Source organism: Rana temporaria, chromosome 3, assembly GCF_905171775.1.
Source record: "Rana temporaria chromosome 3, aRanTem1.1, whole genome shotgun sequence".
NCBI classification, from domain to species: domain Eukaryota; kingdom Metazoa; phylum Chordata; class Amphibia; order Anura; family Ranidae; genus Rana; species Rana temporaria.
The window spans coordinates 231,301,148-231,323,665 of record NC_053491.1 but is presented as its reverse complement, the minus strand read 5'-3'; the positions used below and the strand labels follow the sequence as shown (position 1 = coordinate 231,323,665).

Below are 22,518 nucleotides of genomic sequence, written 5' to 3'. Positions count from 1 at the left end.
CTGACCAGTTTTCTTCTTGTCTTTTCATCAATTATGGAGTGATGTCCAGTTGTTGGCAATGTCAGTATTGCCATATTTTCTCCAATTGATGACCGTGTTCCATGGTAGAACTAATGCCTTTGAAATTCTTTTGTACCATTGTCCTGACCGACATTTTTTACAAATGAGATCCCTCTGATGCTTTTCTGTAGGATGAGACTATGTCAGGAAAGACCTACTAGAACAGCTGAACTTTATTTGGGGTTAATAAGAGGCACTTTAAAGGATGGCAGGTGTGTACGGATTTTCATTTAACATGAACTGAAATATGATGGCTAAATTCTGAACAAAGCTACATCCCCAGTTATAAGAGGGTGTGCACACGTATGCAACCACGTACATTTTTTTTTTCATCTCCCTCAACTAAAAGATTTCAGTTTGTTGTTCAATTGAGTTGAACAGTTTATCGGTCCCAGTAAAGGTAGGAAAAAAAATCTGAAATGATTTAGCTGTCTAAATTTTTTTATACATCACAGAAACCTGACATTTTATATCAACTGCATATGTGCTAAATATACCATACTTCAAATATAAATCTGTGAAAACTCAGTAATAGTAAAAAAGGTAATAAACATTCAAATATATTGATTTTTCACCGATTTATATTTCAAGTATATTTAGCACACACAGTTGTGCTTGTAAGTTTACATTCCCGGAAGAATTTATACATTGTCAATTTTTCAGAGAACATGAATGATGGCATGAAAACATTTTTCACTCATGGTTAGTGTTTGGCTGAAGCCATTTATTATCAATAAATTGTGTTTACTCGTTTTAAATCATAATCACAACAGAAAATACCAAAATTACCCTGATCAAACCTTTACATACCCTGGTGATTTTGGCCTGATAACATGCACACAAGTTGATACAAAGGGGTTTGTCTATTAAAAAGGTAACCAATCGCACCGGTGATCTGTTTGCTTGTAAGTAGTGTGTGTATATAGATAAAAGGTCAATGTGTTTCTGGACTCCTGACAGACCCTTGCATCTTTCATCCAGTGCTGCACTGACGTTTCTGGATTCGGGGTCATGTGAAAAGCAAAAAAATTGTCAAAGGATCTGCGGGGAAAAAAAGGTAGCTGAACTATATAAAAAACAGGTAAGGAATCTAAAAAGTTATCCAAAAAAATGAGAATTCCAATCAGCAGTGTGCAAGCTCTAATCAAGTGGAAAAAAAGGGGTTCTATTGAAACTAAACCACGGTCAGGCAGACCAACTAAAGATTTCGGCCACAACTGCCAAGAAAATAGTTCGGGCTACAAAGAAAACCCCACAAATAACTTTAGATAAAATACGGCACGCTGAAAACCTGTGGTGTGGCTGTTCCAATATGCACAATAGGGAAGCACTTGAAGAAAGATAGGCTGCATGGTCGATTCGTCAGAAGAAAGCCATTACTATGCAAATGCCACAAAGTATCCCGCTTACAATACGCTAAACAGCACAGAGACGGACCTCAAACCTTCTGGCACAAAGTCACGTGGAGTGATAAGACCAAAATGTAGCTTTTTGGCCACAACCATAAACACTACATTTGGAGAGGAGTCAACAGGGCCTATGATGAAAGGTACACGATTCCTACTGTGAAACACGGAGGTGGATCGCTGATGTTTTTGGGATGTGCAAGCTACAAAGACACAGGAAATTTGGTCAAAATTGATGGCAAGATGAATGCAGGAGGTTATCAAAAAATACTGGAGGAACATTTGCATTCATCAGCCAGGAAGCTGCTCATGGGACATACTTGGACATTCCAACATGACAATGATCCAAAACACAAGGCCACGTCGACCTGTCATTAGCTACAGCAGAATAATATGAAGGTTCTGGCATAGCTGTCTCAATCTCCTGACCTCAATATCATTGAGCCACTCTGGGGAGATCTCAAACATGCAGTTCATGCAAGACAACCCAAGAATTTACAGGAACTGGAGGCTTTTTGCCAGGAGGAATGGGCAGCTTTATCATCTGAGAAGTTAGGAGCCTTGTCTACATATACCACAAGAGACTTCAAGTTGTCATTGATGTTAAAGGGGTAAATACACGGTATTAAGAACTGGGGTATATAAACTTTTGATCAGGGTCATTTGGGTAGTTTCTGTTGTCATTACGATTTAAAAATTGTAAACACACACTGCTGGCTAGTATGCTGTACGGTACCATGGTTTGGAGATGGTGGCGGGTTCGGGGAAAAGGTACAAAGATTGCTGGAGGAATGAACTGGGTATATTACGCATTTAAGTTGATATATGTGGACGTGTGCCGTGTCACACTGCTTAATTCAAATGCTTATGCTCTAGAGCTCGTTGTTTCCGTTAATATTTTTGTTCAATAACCTTTGTTTGAAAAAAATAAAAATAAATTGTAAACACAGTTGATTGATAATTGGCTTCAGCCAAACACTAACCATGAGTGGGAAAAAAAAAAAAAGTTTGTGTTATTCGTATGCTCTGAAAATAGCCAAGAAATCCTAAATTCTGCCACGCTTGCTTTATTTATATTAGGGTAGGTTAAAATTGCTATGCCTCAACATACATGGCTTTAGATATAATTTTACAATCAAAGTGCAAAAGTACAATTGTTAATCGTTTTAAGTCTATTAATTCTGCAAATGTTTGGGCACTTTTCCATAGATTCACCAGTGCTTTGCATAGTCCACAAACTCGATTCATTAGACTTGAGTGAGGAGAAAAACTGCAGAGTGTAAGGCATTTTCTGGCCCTCATGTTTCGCTGCAGGTTTGAAATTAGCATTGTGCTAAACCTATAAATTTGACATTTGTGTAGCTTCACTTAGAAGCTGCAGTATAGCCAATTGTGCATACACAAATAGAACAAGAATTTATAAGAATAGCACAGGATTTCATATTAAAAACACAACAGGAGCTAACGGCGATCAAGTCCTGTAAGAAAGGAGCATGGAGCTTAGCCAAGCCACAGTGTGTGTCTATGGACATACACAGCCAATCTCTGGAGTGCACCCACACAAGTGTCCCGAGCACATGGTTCGCTGAGGGGGTAGTCGAAGAAGAGTAGGAGCAGAGCGCGCCAACAAGGGGTTGAAAAGCAGGAGGTAAGCCATCGCTCTGTGCAATATTTATGCACAGAACAGGCAAGTATAACATATTAATTTGAAGAAAAAAACAAACAAAAAAAAACAAAACACACACACACACACACACACACACACACTTTAATATCACTTTAGGTTTAGAAGCTTGAAACAAACTCACACAGCAAAGGTGCAAAGCTCCAGACACATGCTCAATTAAGGAGAGTCTACCCCAGAGTAGAAGATATCCTTTCGAGGGATCCTAGCCATTCTGCAAGTGTGGCAGATTAAGATCATTGCAAACCCTGAAATTTAAAGAGATTCCAGCTACTAACCACGACACCACCTGCCTGGAGTTTGCAGGTTCTCCCTGTACCTGCGTGGGTTTCCTCCGGGTCCTCCAATTTCCTCCCATACTCCAAAGACATGCTGATAGTTTAATTGGCTTCTGTCTAAAATTGGCCCTAGTATATGAATGCGAGTCAGGGACCTTAGATTGTGAGCTCATTGAGGGTAGGGACCAATGTGAATGTACACTGTATATGTAAAGTACTGGGTAAATTGACAGCGCTAAACAAGTACCTAAATAATAATACTGGTCTGTAGAAACCTTAAAAAAGTAAGCACGTCCTCATACCTGTCTAATAATTTTGTTAAGGTGGGTCTCTGGTGGATCCAGTTTGTATAGACCACAGTTCTACAAATTCCATCTTTCTTAGGAGGGGTCCAGGACCGTTTAGGATGCTTCCAGCCCACCTGGACTACACAGGATGCCAGAAATGGGCCCTGGATGGGAAAAATAACCCCACTATTTGTGTTGTGGTCCCTTTAAGGGAGAGTTCAAGAAATGTTTTGCGTATTCACACTCATGGAGGGCGAGTAGTTATGGGTTAGTCCAGTTTGAAAGAGGACAGATTTACAGTTCTCAGGATTGGGCAAGTCCTCATTTGGGACTTAAAATTCAGAGGTTCAGAAAGACTATCGGTGGGAAAAAACATCCAAACCTTGATGACATGGACTTTGACTTTGTAAGCTCTCAGTCCCTCAGACTTAACATTCCCACAGTGAAACCATTGGAATTTTTTTATTTTATTTTTTTAATCAAAAGGTTTTTATTTCTCACAAAACATACAAAATATGAAATCATGAAATGCTGTACACTGTAGTCTGACATTGAAATAACATATCACAAGTCATTGCGCACAGCACGCAACCAGGAAAACAAACAGCCTGCTCATAATCTATTCATGCATGTCATATTCTGCTCAACCCCCCCCCCCCCCCCCCCACAGGACGCCCATCCATCCAGAGATTTTACCAAGTGCCCAACCAAGTATAGGAATTTGGAAATTTTAAAGGTGCTTAGTGATGCAATAGTGAGATAGCTCCCGTTGTTTCAGACCGAATGGCCTTAAATCAGAGTAAGTCTTCAGAGAAAGGCTCAAGAACAGAGAATGCCACATCTTTGGACCTGTAAAGTTCACAGTGGATAACTTTTCCTAGTACATGAAGGCCTGGAAGGCACCACAATACAGAGCCCAATATCGAAGGGCAACATTACAGGTTAGCCATGAATGTTCAGTCCAGCAGGATGCACGTACGGCACTGCAAAGTCAGGCTTAGTAAAGACCAATCAGGATAGTGCTATGTAAAGACAGCTGAAGCAGCAATGCAAGGGTAAATCTTGATTAAAGTCAATGGAAGAAAACAGTTTAGCCAAGACTGGTTAGTCTTTCTCAGTAGGGCTGAAGAAAAACATCCATCCTACTAGCGAACCAGTAAAATTAATTTTTAGACTGGGTGAGAAATGGTAGGTAAGATGAGGGGTTATGCAGGCGCTGGCCGACAATTTTTTTGTAATTATTCAATCCTACTGTAGATGGCAGTATATGTATTATATATAGCCCTGATCCAATACAGATTAGCGTTAGAAAATATCAATATCTACTCACCATCCAGTGTGCAGAGTGCAAACAAACCAGCTTCATTGTTCCCCACACCCGGTCCTAAACAGAAGACATTTCTGAATTAAACATCACATAAAAAAAAATGACAAATACTGAGTGTTAAGTCACTGCGTTAATACAATTTGCACATGGCACCAGGTTAGTCACTTTTCTCTGAACCACCATAACAGCACAACAACTAATGGACATGAGCACTGACCATAACTACGATCAGGGGCTGACTACTTAAACCACGGAGTGACAAACACCACTACAGCCAAAGAGCAGCCACCACAAACAAGAAATTACCAGAGATACAGCCACTTAACAAGTACCACACTAAAGAGAAACTGGTCTCTGCCCAAAAAAGGCAGTTAAGCAGGCCATAGACGAGTCGAAAAACTAAAGTTCTGTCAATTGAAAATGGCTCATATTATTGTGCCATAAATAGTTTTGATTTTCAAAATAACAAACAAAAACACAGCATGCTGGATTAGGCATTTTTTCGATTGGGACATGAAAATTGCTTGACGCAGCTGGCACGCTAATGATGCGAAAAACAAAATGACTTGATAATCAACACAAATTTTATTGGGTTTTCGACTCGTCTATGACCTGCTTTAGCCCGCATTCACATCTAGGCGTTTTTACGCCTGTAGCGCTACGCCGCTGCAGGGCTGGAAACACATTTCCCTCTATGGAGATGGTTCACATCTCCACGCCGAACGCCTGCCGCCTGAAAAAAGGTCCCGGACCTTTTTTTCAGGCGTCTTTCGGCTAGGAGATGGGAAGCATCTCCATAGAGGGGGGTCAATCTGGGGCACATCTAGGCGGACAATACCGGCGTTTTGTCGCCGCAAATCGCGGTACAAAACGCCGCTATTTGTACCACGATTTGCTGCGATTTCGTCCGCCTAGATGTGAATGGAGCCTTAGAAGGCAAAGGACTAGTCACCAGAATTGCCTGTGACCTCCAAGTAGCTAATATTTTCCTCATTACGGACTATGCATACCTGGTTATGCAATGTATCTGTGTGGAGGGCGGTGGCTGTCTTGATAGAGCCATCTTGGCAGCACAGTAATGACATCACTAATGGTCCTGGGACTAGTAGTCAGAGGCAGCAATGCTGCTGCAAATATACAGCGATGAGGTAGCAAGTATAGAAGTGCCTAGGCACCCTCAAATACTAGAACGCACACAGCTATTTTTAGGAGGAATTCAAAAAGAAAACTTTTCAGGAGTACTACCTAGTCACAATTAACATGTCAAATTTTTTCCTTTAAAAAGCAAATCTTAACTAAACTTTTTGAGATTAGGTCCACTTTAACATCACAACTGAAGAATGACCACCATTCATTAAGACACCATAGCAAAGCAGTGACTGCCACTAATAATCACCACAAGAGATCCACATGGGGACCATCACAACTATATCACTAGAGCCAAGGTGGGCCCATCTCTATGCTAGGTTGCCATCACAAATTTAGACCATGCAATTTTCTAAACAAAAATGACCTTTGCTCTTCGGTTCGGAGTTGGATCCTGAATGTAGGACAGATCTGTAAATATTTTACACACACATTCTAGAGTAATTCGAGAGGATGTAGCAGGAAGACATTCATTATTTGTGACCAGTAACCTAGCGCATTGTAAAATACTGTTGGAAATTATTATGACATATGTAACAGAGTGGTGCCCACTACATAATGAAATCACATGCATTGAAAACAGAAACAAAGTTGCAACTAGGAAGTGTATATAGTCTCATCACCTGTAAAAGCATACAGCAGCGCTATTCCACTGCACAGTTTCCTGTCCTGGACAAATAAAAGCATCATATGACGCCCTCCCAGAACTGGATAACCGTGCTGTAGCTGTCATTTTGCTATAGCGCAGTCGGCAAGTGGGTAATACCGCTTTAAAATTGTACTACTTTGAGTAGTCCGCAAGAGGACTTAACTTTGTGATTGCTCTGTGTCTAGGATGCAAAAGGCAGTTACAAGTTTGGTGTTAAAATTGCTCCTTGTTGCCATTCGTATGCAGCAGGTCAAATATTAAATCATCTTAGCAGTTGAGGAAAATTGCTGAAAATGGAGTAAAAAAAAAAAAAACCTTTGCATTTCTTTAGCACAATTTTTTAGGGGCTGCAATAATTTGGTTACAATGATAAATGTCCCCAATTTGTCATCATAATCACTTTACCCAGAATTTTTTTCTACGTTGGGCCTCAAGAAATCAGCCAAAGGTAACATTTTATTTTGAATGGCAACTGCATGATTAAAGGGGTTGTAAAGGTTTGTTTTGCATTTTCTAAATAGGTTCCTTTAAGCTAGTGCATTGTTGGTTCACTTAACTTTTCCCTTGATTTCCCTTCTTAATGTATTTTTCTTTGTCCGAATTTCTCACTTCCTCCTCAGTAAGCTGTTCTGGCTGACTAACCCCCAGTCAGAACCGCTCGGATGATAGTGGAAAGCTTACTGAGGAGAAACAGGAAGTGAGAAATTCAGACAAAAGAAAAAAAAAACATTTAGAAGGGAAATCGAAGGAAAGGGTAAGTGAACCAACAATGCACTAGCTTAACCACTTAAGACTTCGACCATTATGCAGCTAAAGGACCTCGCCCCTTTTTGCGAATCGGCACTGCGTCGCTTTAACTGACAATTGCGGGGCCGTGCGACGTGGCTCCCAAACAAAATTGGCGTCCTTTTTTTCCCACAAATAGAGCTATCTTTTGGTGGTATTTGATCACCTTTGCGGTTTATTTTTTGCGCTATAAACCAAAATAGAGCGACATTTAAAAAAAAAAAAAAAAAATACAATATTTTTTACTATAATAAATATCCCCAAAAAATATAAAAAATATATTTTTTCCTGAGTTTAGGCAGATACGAATTTTTCTACCCGTTTTTAAAAAAAAAAAAAAAAAAAAATATCGCAATAAGCGTGTAACGATTTGTTTGCGCAAAATTTTTAGCGTTTACAAAAAAGTGCATAGTTTTGTGGCATTTAAAAATATATATTTTTTTTACTACTAATGGCGGCGATCAGCGATTTTTTTCGGGGCTTCGACATTATGGCGGACTCATCGGACAATTTTGACACATTTTTTGGACCATTTCACAGCAAAAAGTGCTATAAAAATGCATCGATTACTGTGAAAATGACACTGGCAGTGAAGGAGTTCACCACTAGGAGCGCTGTAGGGGTTAAGTGTGACCTCATGTGTTTCTAACTGTAGGGGGCGGGGCTGGACTTGTGATGTCATTGATCGCCTTTCCCTATATCAGGGAACTGCCACTGTGAAAAATGGGGAAAGTGTGTACACACACACACACACACACACACACACCTCTCCCCGTTCTTCAGCTCCTGTGACCAATTGCGGGACAACGTCGGCGGTCGGGTCTGCGGGTCCCGCGGAGCTTCGGACCGGGTCGCGGGCGATCCAAGGCTGGGCACTTAAAGGGGGATGTACCCTTACGTGATTGTGCCCAGCCGCGTCATTCTGCCGACGTATATCGCCGTTAGGCAGTCCTCAAGTGGTTAAAAGGAACCCATTTAGAAAATAAAAAACGAACCTTTACAACCCCTTTAATGAAACCATTAATGAGCATTGTTTAAAATCAAGGAAAACCTACAAGCTATACATACCCACCCTGCTTGATGCTGCCAATGAGGTGTGTAGAAACATTTTTATTGTGGATCCGGCCAGATGTTTGGTGGAGGATTACATCTCTTGAAGAAACTTCCCTAAGGACAGAGAAAAACTGCATGGTTTGAAAAACATGGGAAGGAGAAAAGGATTTCACAGTTTAAAGATCAGATATGAATGTGGTTACATGAATGGCTCCAGGGCATGATAAAGGCCAACTTAAAGCGAAAGGCCAGCCTATTACGAAGCCCAAATCTGCTCCTATCCCCCTTCTAAACCCTATGCTATCTTCCCTGTAGAATGAAGATGCTTATACTTTCCTATTTACTCAGAGCACTCCGGTCCAGTCACGAGATCGACTCTTAGTGGTGGCACCAAGGGAGAGGAGGGACAGGCAACAATGCCCCATAATAAGCCTATGGGTGACACCACTGCCGTCGCTGAACGCACTCCTTCCCTGAAGCCGGCCGCTGGGCAGGTCACGTGACTGGACCAGAGGACCATGTGACTAGGCAAGTATATGCATTTTTCATCTACAGGGTAGTTAGTATAGGATTTAAAAAGGGGTGGGAGCAGATTTAAACTTTGTTAGTAAGAGCTTGGACTTCTACTTTAACTAGAGGCAAAACACTGTACTTTCCAAATAAAAGAGACCCGCTTATTGTTAGTTGAACTTTGGTGTCTTGTGTATTTCCACCACATATTTGCAGCAATGCGACCAACTCTTGCACTTTTCCTATGTGCATGAGATTTCTGTAATAAAGGCTGGTCACTGCTGCTTTACTTGTGCAGGGTGACTGCTCTTGTATCCGCTACCCTAATATTAATATACAGGGAACCTGTAGTGGGTGAAACTGCTGGGTCCCACCCACAGCTTTGCCCTCTGCTGAGGTTACTTGCAGCCCAGTGATGTCACTGCTACTCTTGCATGTAAATATCTGGGTATGCAAAAGCATTTAATAAATACAGAGTAATTATATCATTTATGGCCATTTAACAAGTTTCAGCCTCTGCAAAGTTGAAAGCGAGTTACACTTAAAGTGGAGTTTCCATCCCAAAAGATATTTTTTCATTATTGTGCTCATTAGACCTAAAAAAAAAAAAAAAATGTTTTTTACTCATCTGGAAATTCCTGTTGCTATGCGGTCCCATGAAATCTGCCTTTGGATCCACCTAGGATTCTGACATCTCCCTCTAATGCTCCTGGGAAATGTGTGTCATAATTTCCCAGGATGCAGTGCGCTGTCCAATTATCACTCCCCATCCAAGACTTCCAGGAAGTGCTTGTAGGCTTCACAATGCCCACAAGCAAAATGACAACGGTGTGGACATAGTTTTATAAACTAAACTATCTTTTTTGAATAAAAATAGTAAGTGACCGGATTTATATTATAAAAACGCAGGATGAAAGGACATACATTTAAAAAATGCTAATTGTGGTTGGAACCCCGCTTTAAGCCAAAGCTACACAGGGGATTTCACAAAACTCCTTGTTTAAATTCCTGTTGAACAGTTAGGCTGCATTCACGCCTGATAGTTTGTGTACAGAGTTATTTAATTAGCCAATAGAGAAATATATCTGTTACATAATTTGTTATGTTTTTTTTAGCTTTTTCATCCACTTATTTTTTACTTTTTTTTTTGTAAGAGGTTTGGATTTAATTCATTTGTTAGGGTCTACAATTAGTTTTTTTATATATTGGACTTTACTGGTATCAGAGAGGGAGGACCACACAAGAAAAAAAAAAAAAAACGAATTTCTTTCTCAGTTTAGGCAGATATGTATTCTTCTACATATTTTGGGTTAAAAAACAAATAAAAATAAGCAATAAGCGTATATTGATTGGTTTGCGCAAAAGTTAGTGTCTACAAAATAGGGGATAGTTTGTCATTTTTATTATTTTTTTTTTTTAGTAATGGTGGCGATCAGCGATTTTTATCGCGACTGCGACATTATGGCGGACACATTGGACACTTTTGAGACCATTGTCATTTATACAGCGATCAGTGCTATAAAAATGCTTACTGTGTAAGTGACACTGGCAGGGAAGGTGTTAAACACTAGTGGGTGATGAAAGGGTCAAGTGTGTCCTAGGGAGTGATTCTAACTGTGGGGGGGGGGGGAACTACAAGTGACACTGCTCCGGGTGACAGGGAGCAGTAGATCACTGTCCTGTCACGAGGCAGAACAGGGAAATACCTTGCTTACATAGGCATCTCCCCGTTCTGCAGCTCTGTGACACGATTGCGGGCACGGTCACAGAGCTTGCGGCAGGTGCCTGCACAGAAGGAAATTCCAAGCTACGTACAGGTACGTTGCTTTGCCCAGCCGAGCCATTCTGTCGACGTATATTGTCCATAGAGTGGTTAATTATTTAATTATTGCATTTGAGCAGAAAACTGACAAAATGCACCCAAAGGCTCAAATCAAGCGTTTGAATGCATTTCCTTGGAACAAAAAAAAAAAAAAACTCATGCTTCAAAAATGAATCAATCTGCTCATTTCAAACTACAGAAAAAGCTCCAAAGCTTTTTTTGATGGAGCTTCAGGTGTCTTGTAGTGGAGATGTGAACAAACGCCATAGGGAAGAATTTTTATTTTATTTTTTCTCCAACAGCATTACGGAGCTTCAAGTTCCAAAATGCGAAGGTGTGAATGGGGCCTTAATTGCGAACAATCATTTCAAATTGACTGGTTAGCCCCTTCATAGCCACAATATGTATACCACAAGCTCTGTACAAGTTAAAATGTATTTATAATCAAACTAGGGTCCCAGTACAAAAAATAAATAGATAAATTGGGACAAAGCAATACAATAAAAAAATAACAGAAGACCTAATCCTTCCTTCACATTTTCCAAAAACATAAAAATAATTAATTGCCATACACAGCAGTTTGTATGTCAAGTTCATCAGAAATAACTAGGGCTGTTACTGATTAAAATTTTTGTGTTCGATTGATCGTTTTTTTTTTTTTAATCGATTAATTTCGATTAATTAACGCACATACAGATAACTACTTTTAGCTGATCTCCTTGCATTGCAACTCTGCATTAGTCAGTGGTAAATATGGTATACACTATATACAATCACTCGACACTAGTTGGTTTCCACAATCCATGACTTCCCCCCCAATACCGTAATATCCACATCTGCCCCCATACCGTAATATCCACATCTTCCCCCCCCCATACCGTAATATCCACATCCCCCCCCCCCCCATGCTGCAATATACACATCTGCCCCCATGCTGTAATACACACATCTGCCCCCATGCTGTAATATACACATCTGCCCCCATGCTGTAATATACACATCTGCCTCCCATACTGCAAGAATATTCACATCTGCCCCCATGTGTACATTACAGCATGGGGGCAGATGTGTATATTCTTGCAGTATGGGGGCAGATGTGTATATTACAGCATGGGGGCAGATGTGTATATTACAGCATGGGGGCAGATGTGTATATTCTTGCAGTATGGGGGAAGATGTGTATATTCTTGCAGTATGGGGGAAGATGTGGATATTACGGTATGGGGGGGGAAGATGTGGATATTACGGTATGGGGGGGGAAGATGTGGATATTACGGTATGGGGGGGGGGGGGAAGATGTGGATATTACGGTATGGGGGCAGATGTGTATATTCTTGCAGTATGGGGGCAGATGTGTATATTCTTGCAGTATGGGGGCAGATGTGTATATTCTTGCAGTATGGGGGCAGATGTGTATATTCTTGCAGTATGGGGGCAGATGTGTATATTACAGCATCTGCCCCCATGCTGTAATATCCACATCTGCAAAAAAACGAAAAGAACTCTGGACAGCCGCACTCCAAAATGACTTAAAATAAAATTGGTCTTTTAATGTAAAAAGTACATACAGGCACTGCAAACAACAGGTACAGAATGGCCGACGCGTTTCACGCTGCAATTCAGCGCTTAGTCATGGTCAATATCCACATCTGCCCCCATGCTTTAATATCCACATCTGCCCCCATGCTTTAATATCCACATCTGCCCCCATGCTTTAATATCCACATCTGCCCCCATGCTTTAATATCCACATCTGCCCCCATGCTTTACTATCCACATCTGCCCCCATGCTTTACTATCCACTGTCCCCATACTGCAAGAATACACATACACCGGCTCATAAGTATAAATGAAGCATCTGCCCCCATACTCCAGGAATATATACATCTGCCCCCATAATGTTACCACACACAGGATGGTTGTCCACTCTTACCTGACTATACATCAGACAGGCAGACCCGTCCGCAGAGTAGCTGATGGACACGTGCGGTGCGCAAGGAAAGATGATACAAGCAGGCAGGCGAGTGATGATGATGTCAGCGCGCCGCTACTCAGCTGCCGCCGGGTGGACCAAGATGGCCGCGGCTCCGGAGCTAGGCCGAAGCCGCGGCCTTTCCTATGGGCGAGACCGCGGAGCTCACTCCGCGGATCTTCTTTGATCTAATTTTTTTTAATCGATCAAAGAAATTAACGATTAATCGACCAATAAATCGTTAATTTCCGCAGCCCTAGAAATAACACATACACGCGAGGCTGTTCCAATGCATGACATTAAATACGCACATTACAGTACATGTTTGAGCTGCTGCACTATTACTTAGTACTGCCAACGGGTCAAACCGTCGTAGTTTATTTTCAAATCTTTAGCCCAAATTCAGACTGGCTGCGGCTTTGAAATCGCACTACTTCAGCCGGTCAGTGCAGCTTCATGCACAGATATCAATGCACGTCGCACATTAAAATCTGCAAAAATAGTGCAAGAACCTTTTCAAAGCCCCTGCAAGTCAGAGTTACCTTGATCTATAATTGCATGACAGGTCGCATTGGAGCGAACAGGAGCCAATTAGTAAAGGCTACAATTTATCCACTTACGGTTTAAAAAAAAAAAAAAAAAAACCTCTCCCCTCACCTTGCTTCAGCTGCTCCTGCCCCCTCAGATACCAGGCTAGTCTCATTACTCCAAGTACACCTCAAAACTGCATATCCACAGCCTGGCTGGGACACCATTAGTTCTGGAGTACCATCCGCTCCAGGGTTCACAGAAAGACTGTCCACCTACAAAGCAATAAAACATTTTGTAAATCTCAAATTATCCAGAATCATATCTCTAGTCCCATGGAAAAGATATATCTTTGGAAAGGTGAGCAGCACATTGCAGGTGCCTTCTCCACACTTCTTAGTGCCAACTCCTTCACAGACCATGACATGCGAATTTGTATTCTCCAAAAATTACCATATACCTGTGTATTCTGAGGAAGGCATCTAAGAACTCAACTACCACCATAGGGGGTGCTCTGTCAAATATCATAGAATATGGGACAAATGGCTGGAAGCTGCTTCTACCTGTACAGATGTAGAAAATGAAGTGTAGCAGCTCAATTGCTGCAGGTTATACAGGCCCTCCCCTTCCAGCTACAGCTAGGGAACGAGCCTGCACAAAAACCCCCCCAATAGCAAGCAGCTTGCTATATGTGCACTCTGAAGGCAGGAGGAGCCAGAAGTGCCAGCGGGGGACCCCAGATAAGCAAGGGTCAGAGCTGATCTGTACAAAACCGAGGGAGAGGGATTATACATACACACACATTTTATATATTGAAAATCATGGAGAATAACTTGTCATACGATTTTTGCGGTCCAAAATGGTGGGACAAGTCGTATAAGTGTGAAAGGGGGCTTAGAGTTACCTAAATTATGTAGTGTACCTATCTAATCAATCTTTATGTAATTAAGCAAGCCCTTGTACTACATAGTTGTCCTCAGGGGGGTTATACAGCCAGACTAACGTGGTGAGCCCAAAAAGGTGACTGCAATATTCAATACAGTACCAGAAGTAACAGCCATTAACCTATGTTTTACAACCAGGTTAACATTTATTTTACATGTTTCTAAAGCTTACCTGCCCCTCAAGAAGCCATTTTTTCAAAGGTACAAGCTGACCATAGGACATGTCAGCATCTGGGGGACACTCCCAGCGAAAAGCCCGTACTACACGGTCAGTGTAACCCAAAACTAGCTCATATCGGCCATCTCCATCTAAACAAGAAAACTGCACATAAGATATAGGGAACTATTGAACCCTCCAAACATAGTCATACAATATATTGGCAGAACTGGAAGCATAAAGTTAAGAAAGTAGTGGCTTTATGCTTTGATAGAGCAGTATCCACTGTCAAACAGCTATAAGCTGGCTTCAATGTATCTATCAAAGTGACAGCTCCAAATATGAGACATCAGTTCAAAACACAAACTTTATGAAAGATACAAAATATTTACTACATTTGCGCCCATGTTACCTTTAATGCTGCTCCATTAGCCAGGGGTTGTAAAGGCAGAAGGTTTATCTTAATGCATTCTAAGCATCAAGATAAACCTATGTACAGAAGCCGCCCTCTAGCATCCCTTAATACTTACCGGAGCTCCAGCGATGTCCATGAGTGCCTTGGCCATCCGTGACGCTCCTCCTAAATCTGAGACACAGCAGCGGCGCCACTGGCTCATACTGCTGTCAATCAAAATCAGTCAGCCAATCAGGAAAGAGGGGACGGGGCTCCGTATCTGAATGACACAGGGAGCTGTGACTCGGCTTGGGTGCCCCCATAGCAAGCTGCTTGCTGTGGGGGCCCTCAACAGGAGGGAGGGGCCAGGAGCACAGAAGGGGTACCCGAGAAGAGAAGAATGTGGGCTGCTCTGTGCAAATCCACTGCAATAGAGCAGGTAAGTATAACATTTATTTTTATCCCTCTAAAAATAGCACACGAGACTTCAAATCACTTTAAGGTAACGAAACTCAAAAAACTGGCTAGTCCACTTCCAAGGTCACTAGATTACCGACAAAAGGGAGTGGGTGGGCTGGTGCAATACTTCATCGATTAAAATTTGAAATACTAAGCAATTAGGCTGTGCAACACCATGTGATGTTTTAGAACAGTATGCCCCTTTATTAAAATTTGAGGAAGAAAAATTTTAAATATAGGTAAAACTGTCCGGTCCTACAAATACAGTTGTGGATCAATAGAGCAAAAGGTATAGCATTAGTCAGTCTGCTTTTACCTATGTCACTTATCAAAACAAGCTTCGTATTGGCAGGCAGATGCTGAGTGTAGTTGGCTTTCATTTCCTCTCCCATCAAGTCCCATGTAGTATCCAATTTGGAGGTTAAGTCAAAAAGATGAAACCATCCCTCTGCGCTGACTGCAACCACAAGATTCTTAAAAAAATAAAAAAATAAAAACAGTAAAAAAAAAAAAAAATGAAAATTAAAAAAAATAAATAAAAAGGTAATGCAAAGAGAAAAGAGTAATGAATATACAAAGTTCTACAAACAGATGTCACTCTATTCCACTCTTTTTTTTGTCTTTAATTTAAGAACACCACCAATTTTGTTATGAGAAAAAGAAAATCCCCTCTGGGTGATCTATCCAGATTTCTAGATTAGTACAATGTCAGCCAAGGATGTGGGGGAGCAAGGCACCTCATCCCAATGAAAAGAAACTACACAGAAAAAAAAAAGGGAACAGGCACTTTTAAGGTGCCTGATCAAGATAAGGCACTATTAGCATAATTTAAACTACAAAATATCTTTAATGTATGTAATAAAATGTATTACAATGTTCTCTAAAAAAAAGTTTTTACAAAGATGAAAAATCAAATGCAATCAAAATATACTGTGCAACGATATTTGATCGACATGTTTCGCCAGCATATGGCTTCTTCAGGAGACTGTTATTGTACAGGGTACCGGAAAAAATCTTCAGGTCAATATGCATGTACACCAGGGCCACAAAACTACCACCAATAGGTAATCAGTGTGTCATAGAAGGACCATATTGCCAAAGAAAATTGGTAAATTGGACATGTAAAGCCATCTGCTAGAAAGGTTTCATTTTCTGAACTGTAGTCACTTTGATCAACCACCAGGGGGAACAAGTCCAGTCTCACAAACAACCCAAAACTTGATGAAAGAGAGACATCCAGCCATTGTACTAATCTGAACAAAGTCTGGTGTAATATTTGCTATGCTGCAAATCCAGGCGCTATCCCTGACTACCATGTGTTAAGACACCAGACCTACTTTGGTCAGCCCAGGAAAGAGTTTGTCTATGATGAGTTGTGCAGCGTTATAGCTGCTACATAGAGGTTTTATTGCTTTACAACTTTCAAAGCTGCTGGTCTCTCTACTCTTATTTTTGATACTGGAGTCTTAGACCGAAGAGTTCAATTTTGACAAAAATATCCAAACTCTGACATGTAATAAGATAACGAAGAGACTGTCAACTAGGGGTAAACCTTCTCAAGACAAGATACGTAAACACCTACAGTTGTTTACCTGCAGCATCTTCCCAAATGTTCCTAGGATGCTGAATCTTAAATGGTTTTGCCAGGAAAAGCATCAACGTTTCTTGAAAATACAGAAATCATTTCTGCCTCCTGCCATTCCTACTAATGAGTAAGGCGGATTATCATCCTGTATGGTGCCAGCAAGCTCTGACACTACCGAAAACTGTCCAAGATTAGGCTCTGAAGCCCTGTACACACGCTCGGCGGTAAAAAGTCAGCCGTGAAAATCGAGGGGAAAGCCGAGAACCCGGCAGGAAAACTGCTATGGAGCTTTGGCCGGGAATCCCGGCCGTGTGCATGCTCCATGGGCACTGACTCACAGTGTTTCCCATAGAGTATTAGTAAATCTGGCGGAAAAAAAGCCACCGGGAATCCAGACGGGAAAATAGAGAGCAGGTTCTCCATTTTCCCCATCGGAATTCTCGTCTGTTTTCCTGAGGGGAAAACTGTGAGGAAGCATGCACACGTCCAGTTTTCCCAGCCAAAAGCTCTACTGGCAGTTTTCCTGCCGGGAAAACCGGTCATGTGTACGAGGCTTCAGAATGCCTCAGCATTACACCATCTAAAAAGAATTTAGGAGGTTTCATGAGCTGAGAAGAAGCATGTTGATAGGAGTGGCAGAGAGATGAGCGCACTACTCTGCTGCTTCTCTTAACTGTTCATTAATAAGACAGGACAAGTACAGCATGTGCTGGGCTCAGAGGAACTGGGCTGAATGATGCTGGCTATCACACTAAAGCAGGGTTTGACAAATTTGCTTGGAATCCAGGAGCCAGCAAAAAAAGTTAGGACCCAGAAAACGCGCCCCGTTCCGACGAGCTTGCGCGCAGAAGCGAACACATACCTGAGTAGCGCCCGCATATGTAAACGGTATTCAAACCACACGTGAGGTATCGCCGCGATTGTTAGAGCGAGAGCAATAATTCTAGCTCTAGACCTCCTCTGTAACTCAAAACATGCAACCTGTAGAATTTTTTAAACGTCGCCTATGGAGATTTTAAAGGGTAAAAGTTTGTCGCATTCCACGAGCGGACGCAATTTTGAAGCATGACATGTTGGGTATCAAGTTACTCGGCGTAACATTATCTTTCACAATATAAAAAAAAAATTGGGATAACTTTACTGTTGTCTTATTTTTTTATTTAAAAAAGTGTATTTTTTTCCAAAAAAGTGCGCTTGCAAGACCGCTGCGCAAATACGGCTATATATATATATATATATATATATATATATATATATATATGTTGGTTTCATATAGAGGGAAGGAGATTACACTTTTAGAATTGCTGTTTAACTTGTAATGCCAATTTCCACCACCAGATGGCGCCGGGACACAGAGGGACTTCACAAGGCCGCGGCATCAATTACCGGCAGTCGCGGGCCCGCCGCAATCACGGGGAGGTGCACAGAGACACAGGATCCTGTGCCTCCCCCGATCGCGGCGGGCGGTAGTTGAGGCCGCGGCCTCAATTACCGCGGGCGCCAGGTCACAATTGCTTGTCGCAATTGCGACCTGGCGCCCGGGCATTGTCGACCCCTGCACTAAAGGCATTTAACAGCAGAAAAAGAACAGCAGGGGAAACCTCTAGATTTAAAGCTGAACTTAAGTCAGAAAATTAAGTCCTGCTAGAGAACGTCAGGATCACCCGTTTTGTAGGTATAGCAATGTAAAACATTACAAAGTGCCTATACGATTTAAAAGCGAGTATACACTCTCACCCTGCTTTGCACATGCTCAGTTGCTATTTTTAGGCACTTGCGAAGTTGTAAAGGATGGCTTTAAAGCAGAATTAAACCCTCCTATCATTTACAGGCAAGGAAGCTGCTTCTGTTTGATCTGCAACAGCCATGTGCTCAGTTATGACACCAGCCATTTGATGGTTTGACAGTTTGGTTGAGGACACAAGCAAATGTGACAAATTCCAGGAATGTAACTTTTCTTTTTTTTAAATATTAGGGGCTCGTTCACACCATACCTGCAGGAAAACTGATGGTGAAAACTGTGCAGTTTTTACTTGGAGACATTCGTTTTCACGCAGGTTAACACCAGTTTTCATACGCGTCAGTTACGTGCCCTATTGACACCAATGTTGATGTCACGTCAGTATTTTCCTGTGCAGAAAACTGCATACAAGTTGCAGATTCCTGCGCAGAAAATATCTGCATGTTGTGCACAGAGCACATGGAGAAGAATTGTTTTTTGTGCCCTTGCAGAACGCATTCAGAAAAACTGATGTTTCTGCACCATGGTGTGAACGAGGTCTAAAACGATTGGTTTAGTTCCACTTTAGGATTTACTGCTGTTCAGGGGCTTTGGGCTTCAGGAAAATGGCAGTCTCTGGCAAGAAGAAACAGAATGCTGGAGGCAATTTAAAGCACACACTCATTTTGGTGGCATAATTAGATATGGGTTTTTTATCAAGTTGTTATGGGTAAAATTATGCTTCAAGCTGAACATCCAGGTTGATATTAAAATGTTAACGGACTTCTAATGTGTATTTTATCATTTTGACTGGCATGCTGTCAAAAAAATTAAAAATCGAATCCTCATTACTCTTACCTTTCCTTTGTTGCAAACATCTCCTACACCGACACAGGTCAGCTGAAATATAAGCCAGGCAAAAGTTTATAATTTGAAAGAACAAGTAGACCAACACGTAAGACCAATCAGAATCAACTCCAGGAATAACTACAGTCATGTTTCCTTAAACAGGAAATGCAGTCTTGCTCACATAATTTGTAATAAAAACCATCTTTGCCATGCCGGAGCATTGTAAGCCCGGTTTGGTGGGTTCCCGTCAAGCGGAACGGGGGTTTCTCTTGCTTTGGGGGTCTTCGGATCATTTTTACTTCTCAGCAACCATCTCTGATTACATATTAATTCATTAACCCTTGAGTGGTAAATATAATTTCAACAATATTCTCTCAGCAGATGTTAAACATTTTTGTTAGAGGGATGTAACTTTAATAATAATTTTTCTAATTATATCTATCAGAGTACAATTCCCCTGAAGAAGACCGTGACAGTTTAGGTCGAAACGCGTCAGGGTACTCATATGGAAACAATTGAATCATGATGTAACGTGTATTGTATTGTTGTTGATTTTTGCCACTGTTATTTTTATTTTCATGTATAATCAGAGTGTACTATATGTATATTATCTACATTATTTTACAAATGCTCCAACCATGTTGTACATTTTATTGTAATTCAATGTTGAAACCAAGTAAAGATTTTAACTTCAATATCATCCAACCACTCTTATTTATTGAGAACATCATGCCGCTAAAAAACCCCACTGGGGGACCTTCCCATTTTTGTTTTTGCCATGCCGGAGCTTTCCTCCAACCACTTTGCATATTATTTTATATATACTGTGATTCTGTACTTGCAAAATATGCTGCAGAAATCTCCCTCTACCAAATCTGGCTGCATCCATTTTAACTTTGAGCAGCTGAAGTTGCTGCCTGTTCACTTCCTGGATTTACAGAGATACACACCTCCAGCTCTCATTGGCCCTCTTATGACTCATCCCCCTCCCTTCCTGGCAAACTCACAAAAGTGAGAGCTGTGTATGATGTCATAAGCCTAGGCTTTTTACCAGACAATAAACAAGAAGTGGGCTGTATAAGGTATTTGCAAACACAGTGCGACATAAAATATTGCAACAATTGACATTTTATTCCCTAGGGTCTCTGCTAATATTAATATATATATATATTAGAGGTAGACCGATATGGGTTTTTCTCTGGCCGATACCGATGCCGATATTTAGAAATCACGGAGGCCGATAGCCGATTTATGATGCCGATTTTTTTGGGCCGATATGTTAAGCCGATTTTTCAGGCGCTTTTGGGCTAAACAGTAAAGTTAGCCCATATTTTTTTTTTTTCAACCAAAAGTTTTCATTACCTGTTTTTGTGTTATATATATATATATATATATATATATATATATATATAATTAGGGCTGTGCGTTAAACGCGATATTAACGGCGTTAACGCAAACCCATGTTAACGCCGTCAATATTTTTGTCACGCGATTAATGCGGGAGCGCTCGGGGTGGACGTGCAGAGTGTGCAGCGGCGCGGCTTACCTTCTCGCTGGATTCACAGGCAAGTTACTCACCTTGTCCCTGGATCCAGCGATGCCACCCCGCTGTGTGATCGGCGATGCCACCCCGCTGTGTGATCGAGCGGGTCCTCCTTGCTTGGCGGGTCCTCCTCGCTTGGCGGGTCCTCCTCGTTCGGCGGGTCCTCCTCGCTCGATTCACAGTGTCTGTGTGCCGCCGATCTCCGTTCCCTGCGACGTTACGACGCACAGGAGCGGAGAACGGCGCCAAATTCAAAAAAGTAAACAAACACAATACACACAGTATACTGTAATCTTATAGATTACAGTACTGTATGTAAAAAATACACACCCCCCTTGTCCCTAGTGGTCTCCCCAGTGCCCTACATGTACTTTTATAAAATAAAAACTATTCTTTCTGCCTGAAAACTGTAGATTGTCCAAAAGTGTCCCTTTATGTCAAAAATGGTTTTAGATCAGCTAGAAAACAGCGATCATAAATTATAATCACTTGCAGAATTGTGCGATATTTGTGGGGAAATTCGTCATAAATTAGATAGATTAATCGTGAGTTAACTATGACATTAATGCGATTAATCGCGATTAAAAATTTTAATCGTTTGACAGCACTAATATAAAATGTAATACACAAAAACAGGTAATGAAAACTTTTGGTCGAAAAAAATAAATAAATATGGGCTAACTTTACTGTTTAGTTGTTTTTTTCTTATTTGTTAAAGTATATTTTTTCCCCAAAAAATGTGTTTGAAAGACCGCTGCGCAAATACCGTGTAACATTAAATATTGCAGCAATCGCTATTTTATTTCCTAGGGTCTCTGCTAAAAAAAAATATATAATGTTTGGGGGTTCCAAGTAATTTTCTAGCAGAAAATACAGGATTTGTACTTGTAAGCAACAAATGTAAAAAAAGATTTAGCCTTTAAATGGTTAAACTGAGAATTCTCCTACACGGAGTTCAGTTAATTGATAAGTAGCAACATTGTATATCTTTTCTAAAACTTGGCAGTCTCTGCCCAGGAGAGAGAGAGAGAAGGTCTTCTACGGGAAGCACTTGCATTGACTTGTATTGCAGAAGCTTTTTGCAAGTCGCGGTGCTGAACTTATCAATCGGCTTTTTTAAAGCACAAATCGGCCGATGCCGATTAATTTAAAAATGCCAAATATCGGCCGATATATCGGTCGACCTCATATATATATATATATATATATATATATATATATATATATATATATATATATATATATATATATATATATATATATATATATATATATATATATATATATATATATATAATGCATTTAGGTGGACCTCTGCTTTAAAGTCTAAACCTTTTTTCAAACACTTCTTTCTTACAA

At 40.9% G+C, this 22,518-nt stretch overlaps 1 protein-coding gene and 1 long non-coding RNA gene across 4 annotated transcripts in view; one reads left to right on the top strand and one right to left on the bottom strand.

Moving 5' to 3' along the window:
• ITFG2 (integrin alpha FG-GAP repeat containing 2) overlaps positions 1–22,518 on the bottom strand; it is a 32,153-nt gene that overhangs the window by 5,856 nt on the left and 3,779 nt on the right. For all 3 annotated transcript variants that reach the window (XM_040344427.1, XM_040344428.1, XM_040344426.1), the window contains exons 3-8: positions 19,626–19,667; positions 15,779–15,935; positions 14,625–14,761; positions 13,638–13,783; positions 8,696–8,790; positions 5,046–5,099 (exon numbers count right to left, since the gene is read on the bottom strand). In XM_040344427.1, coding sequence (XP_040200361.1) covers positions 5,046–5,099; positions 8,696–8,790; positions 13,638–13,783; positions 14,625–14,761; positions 15,779–15,935; positions 19,626–19,667 — 631 coding nt within the window. The remainder of the gene's footprint in view (positions 1–5,045; positions 5,100–8,695; positions 8,791–13,637; positions 13,784–14,624; positions 14,762–15,778; positions 15,936–19,625; positions 19,668–22,518) is intronic.
• On the top strand, positions 19,843–20,316 carry LOC120932204. The gene is made up of 2 exons (XR_005747934.1): positions 19,843–19,964; positions 20,062–20,316. It is a non-coding gene; the product is annotated as an uncharacterized LOC120932204 (long non-coding RNA).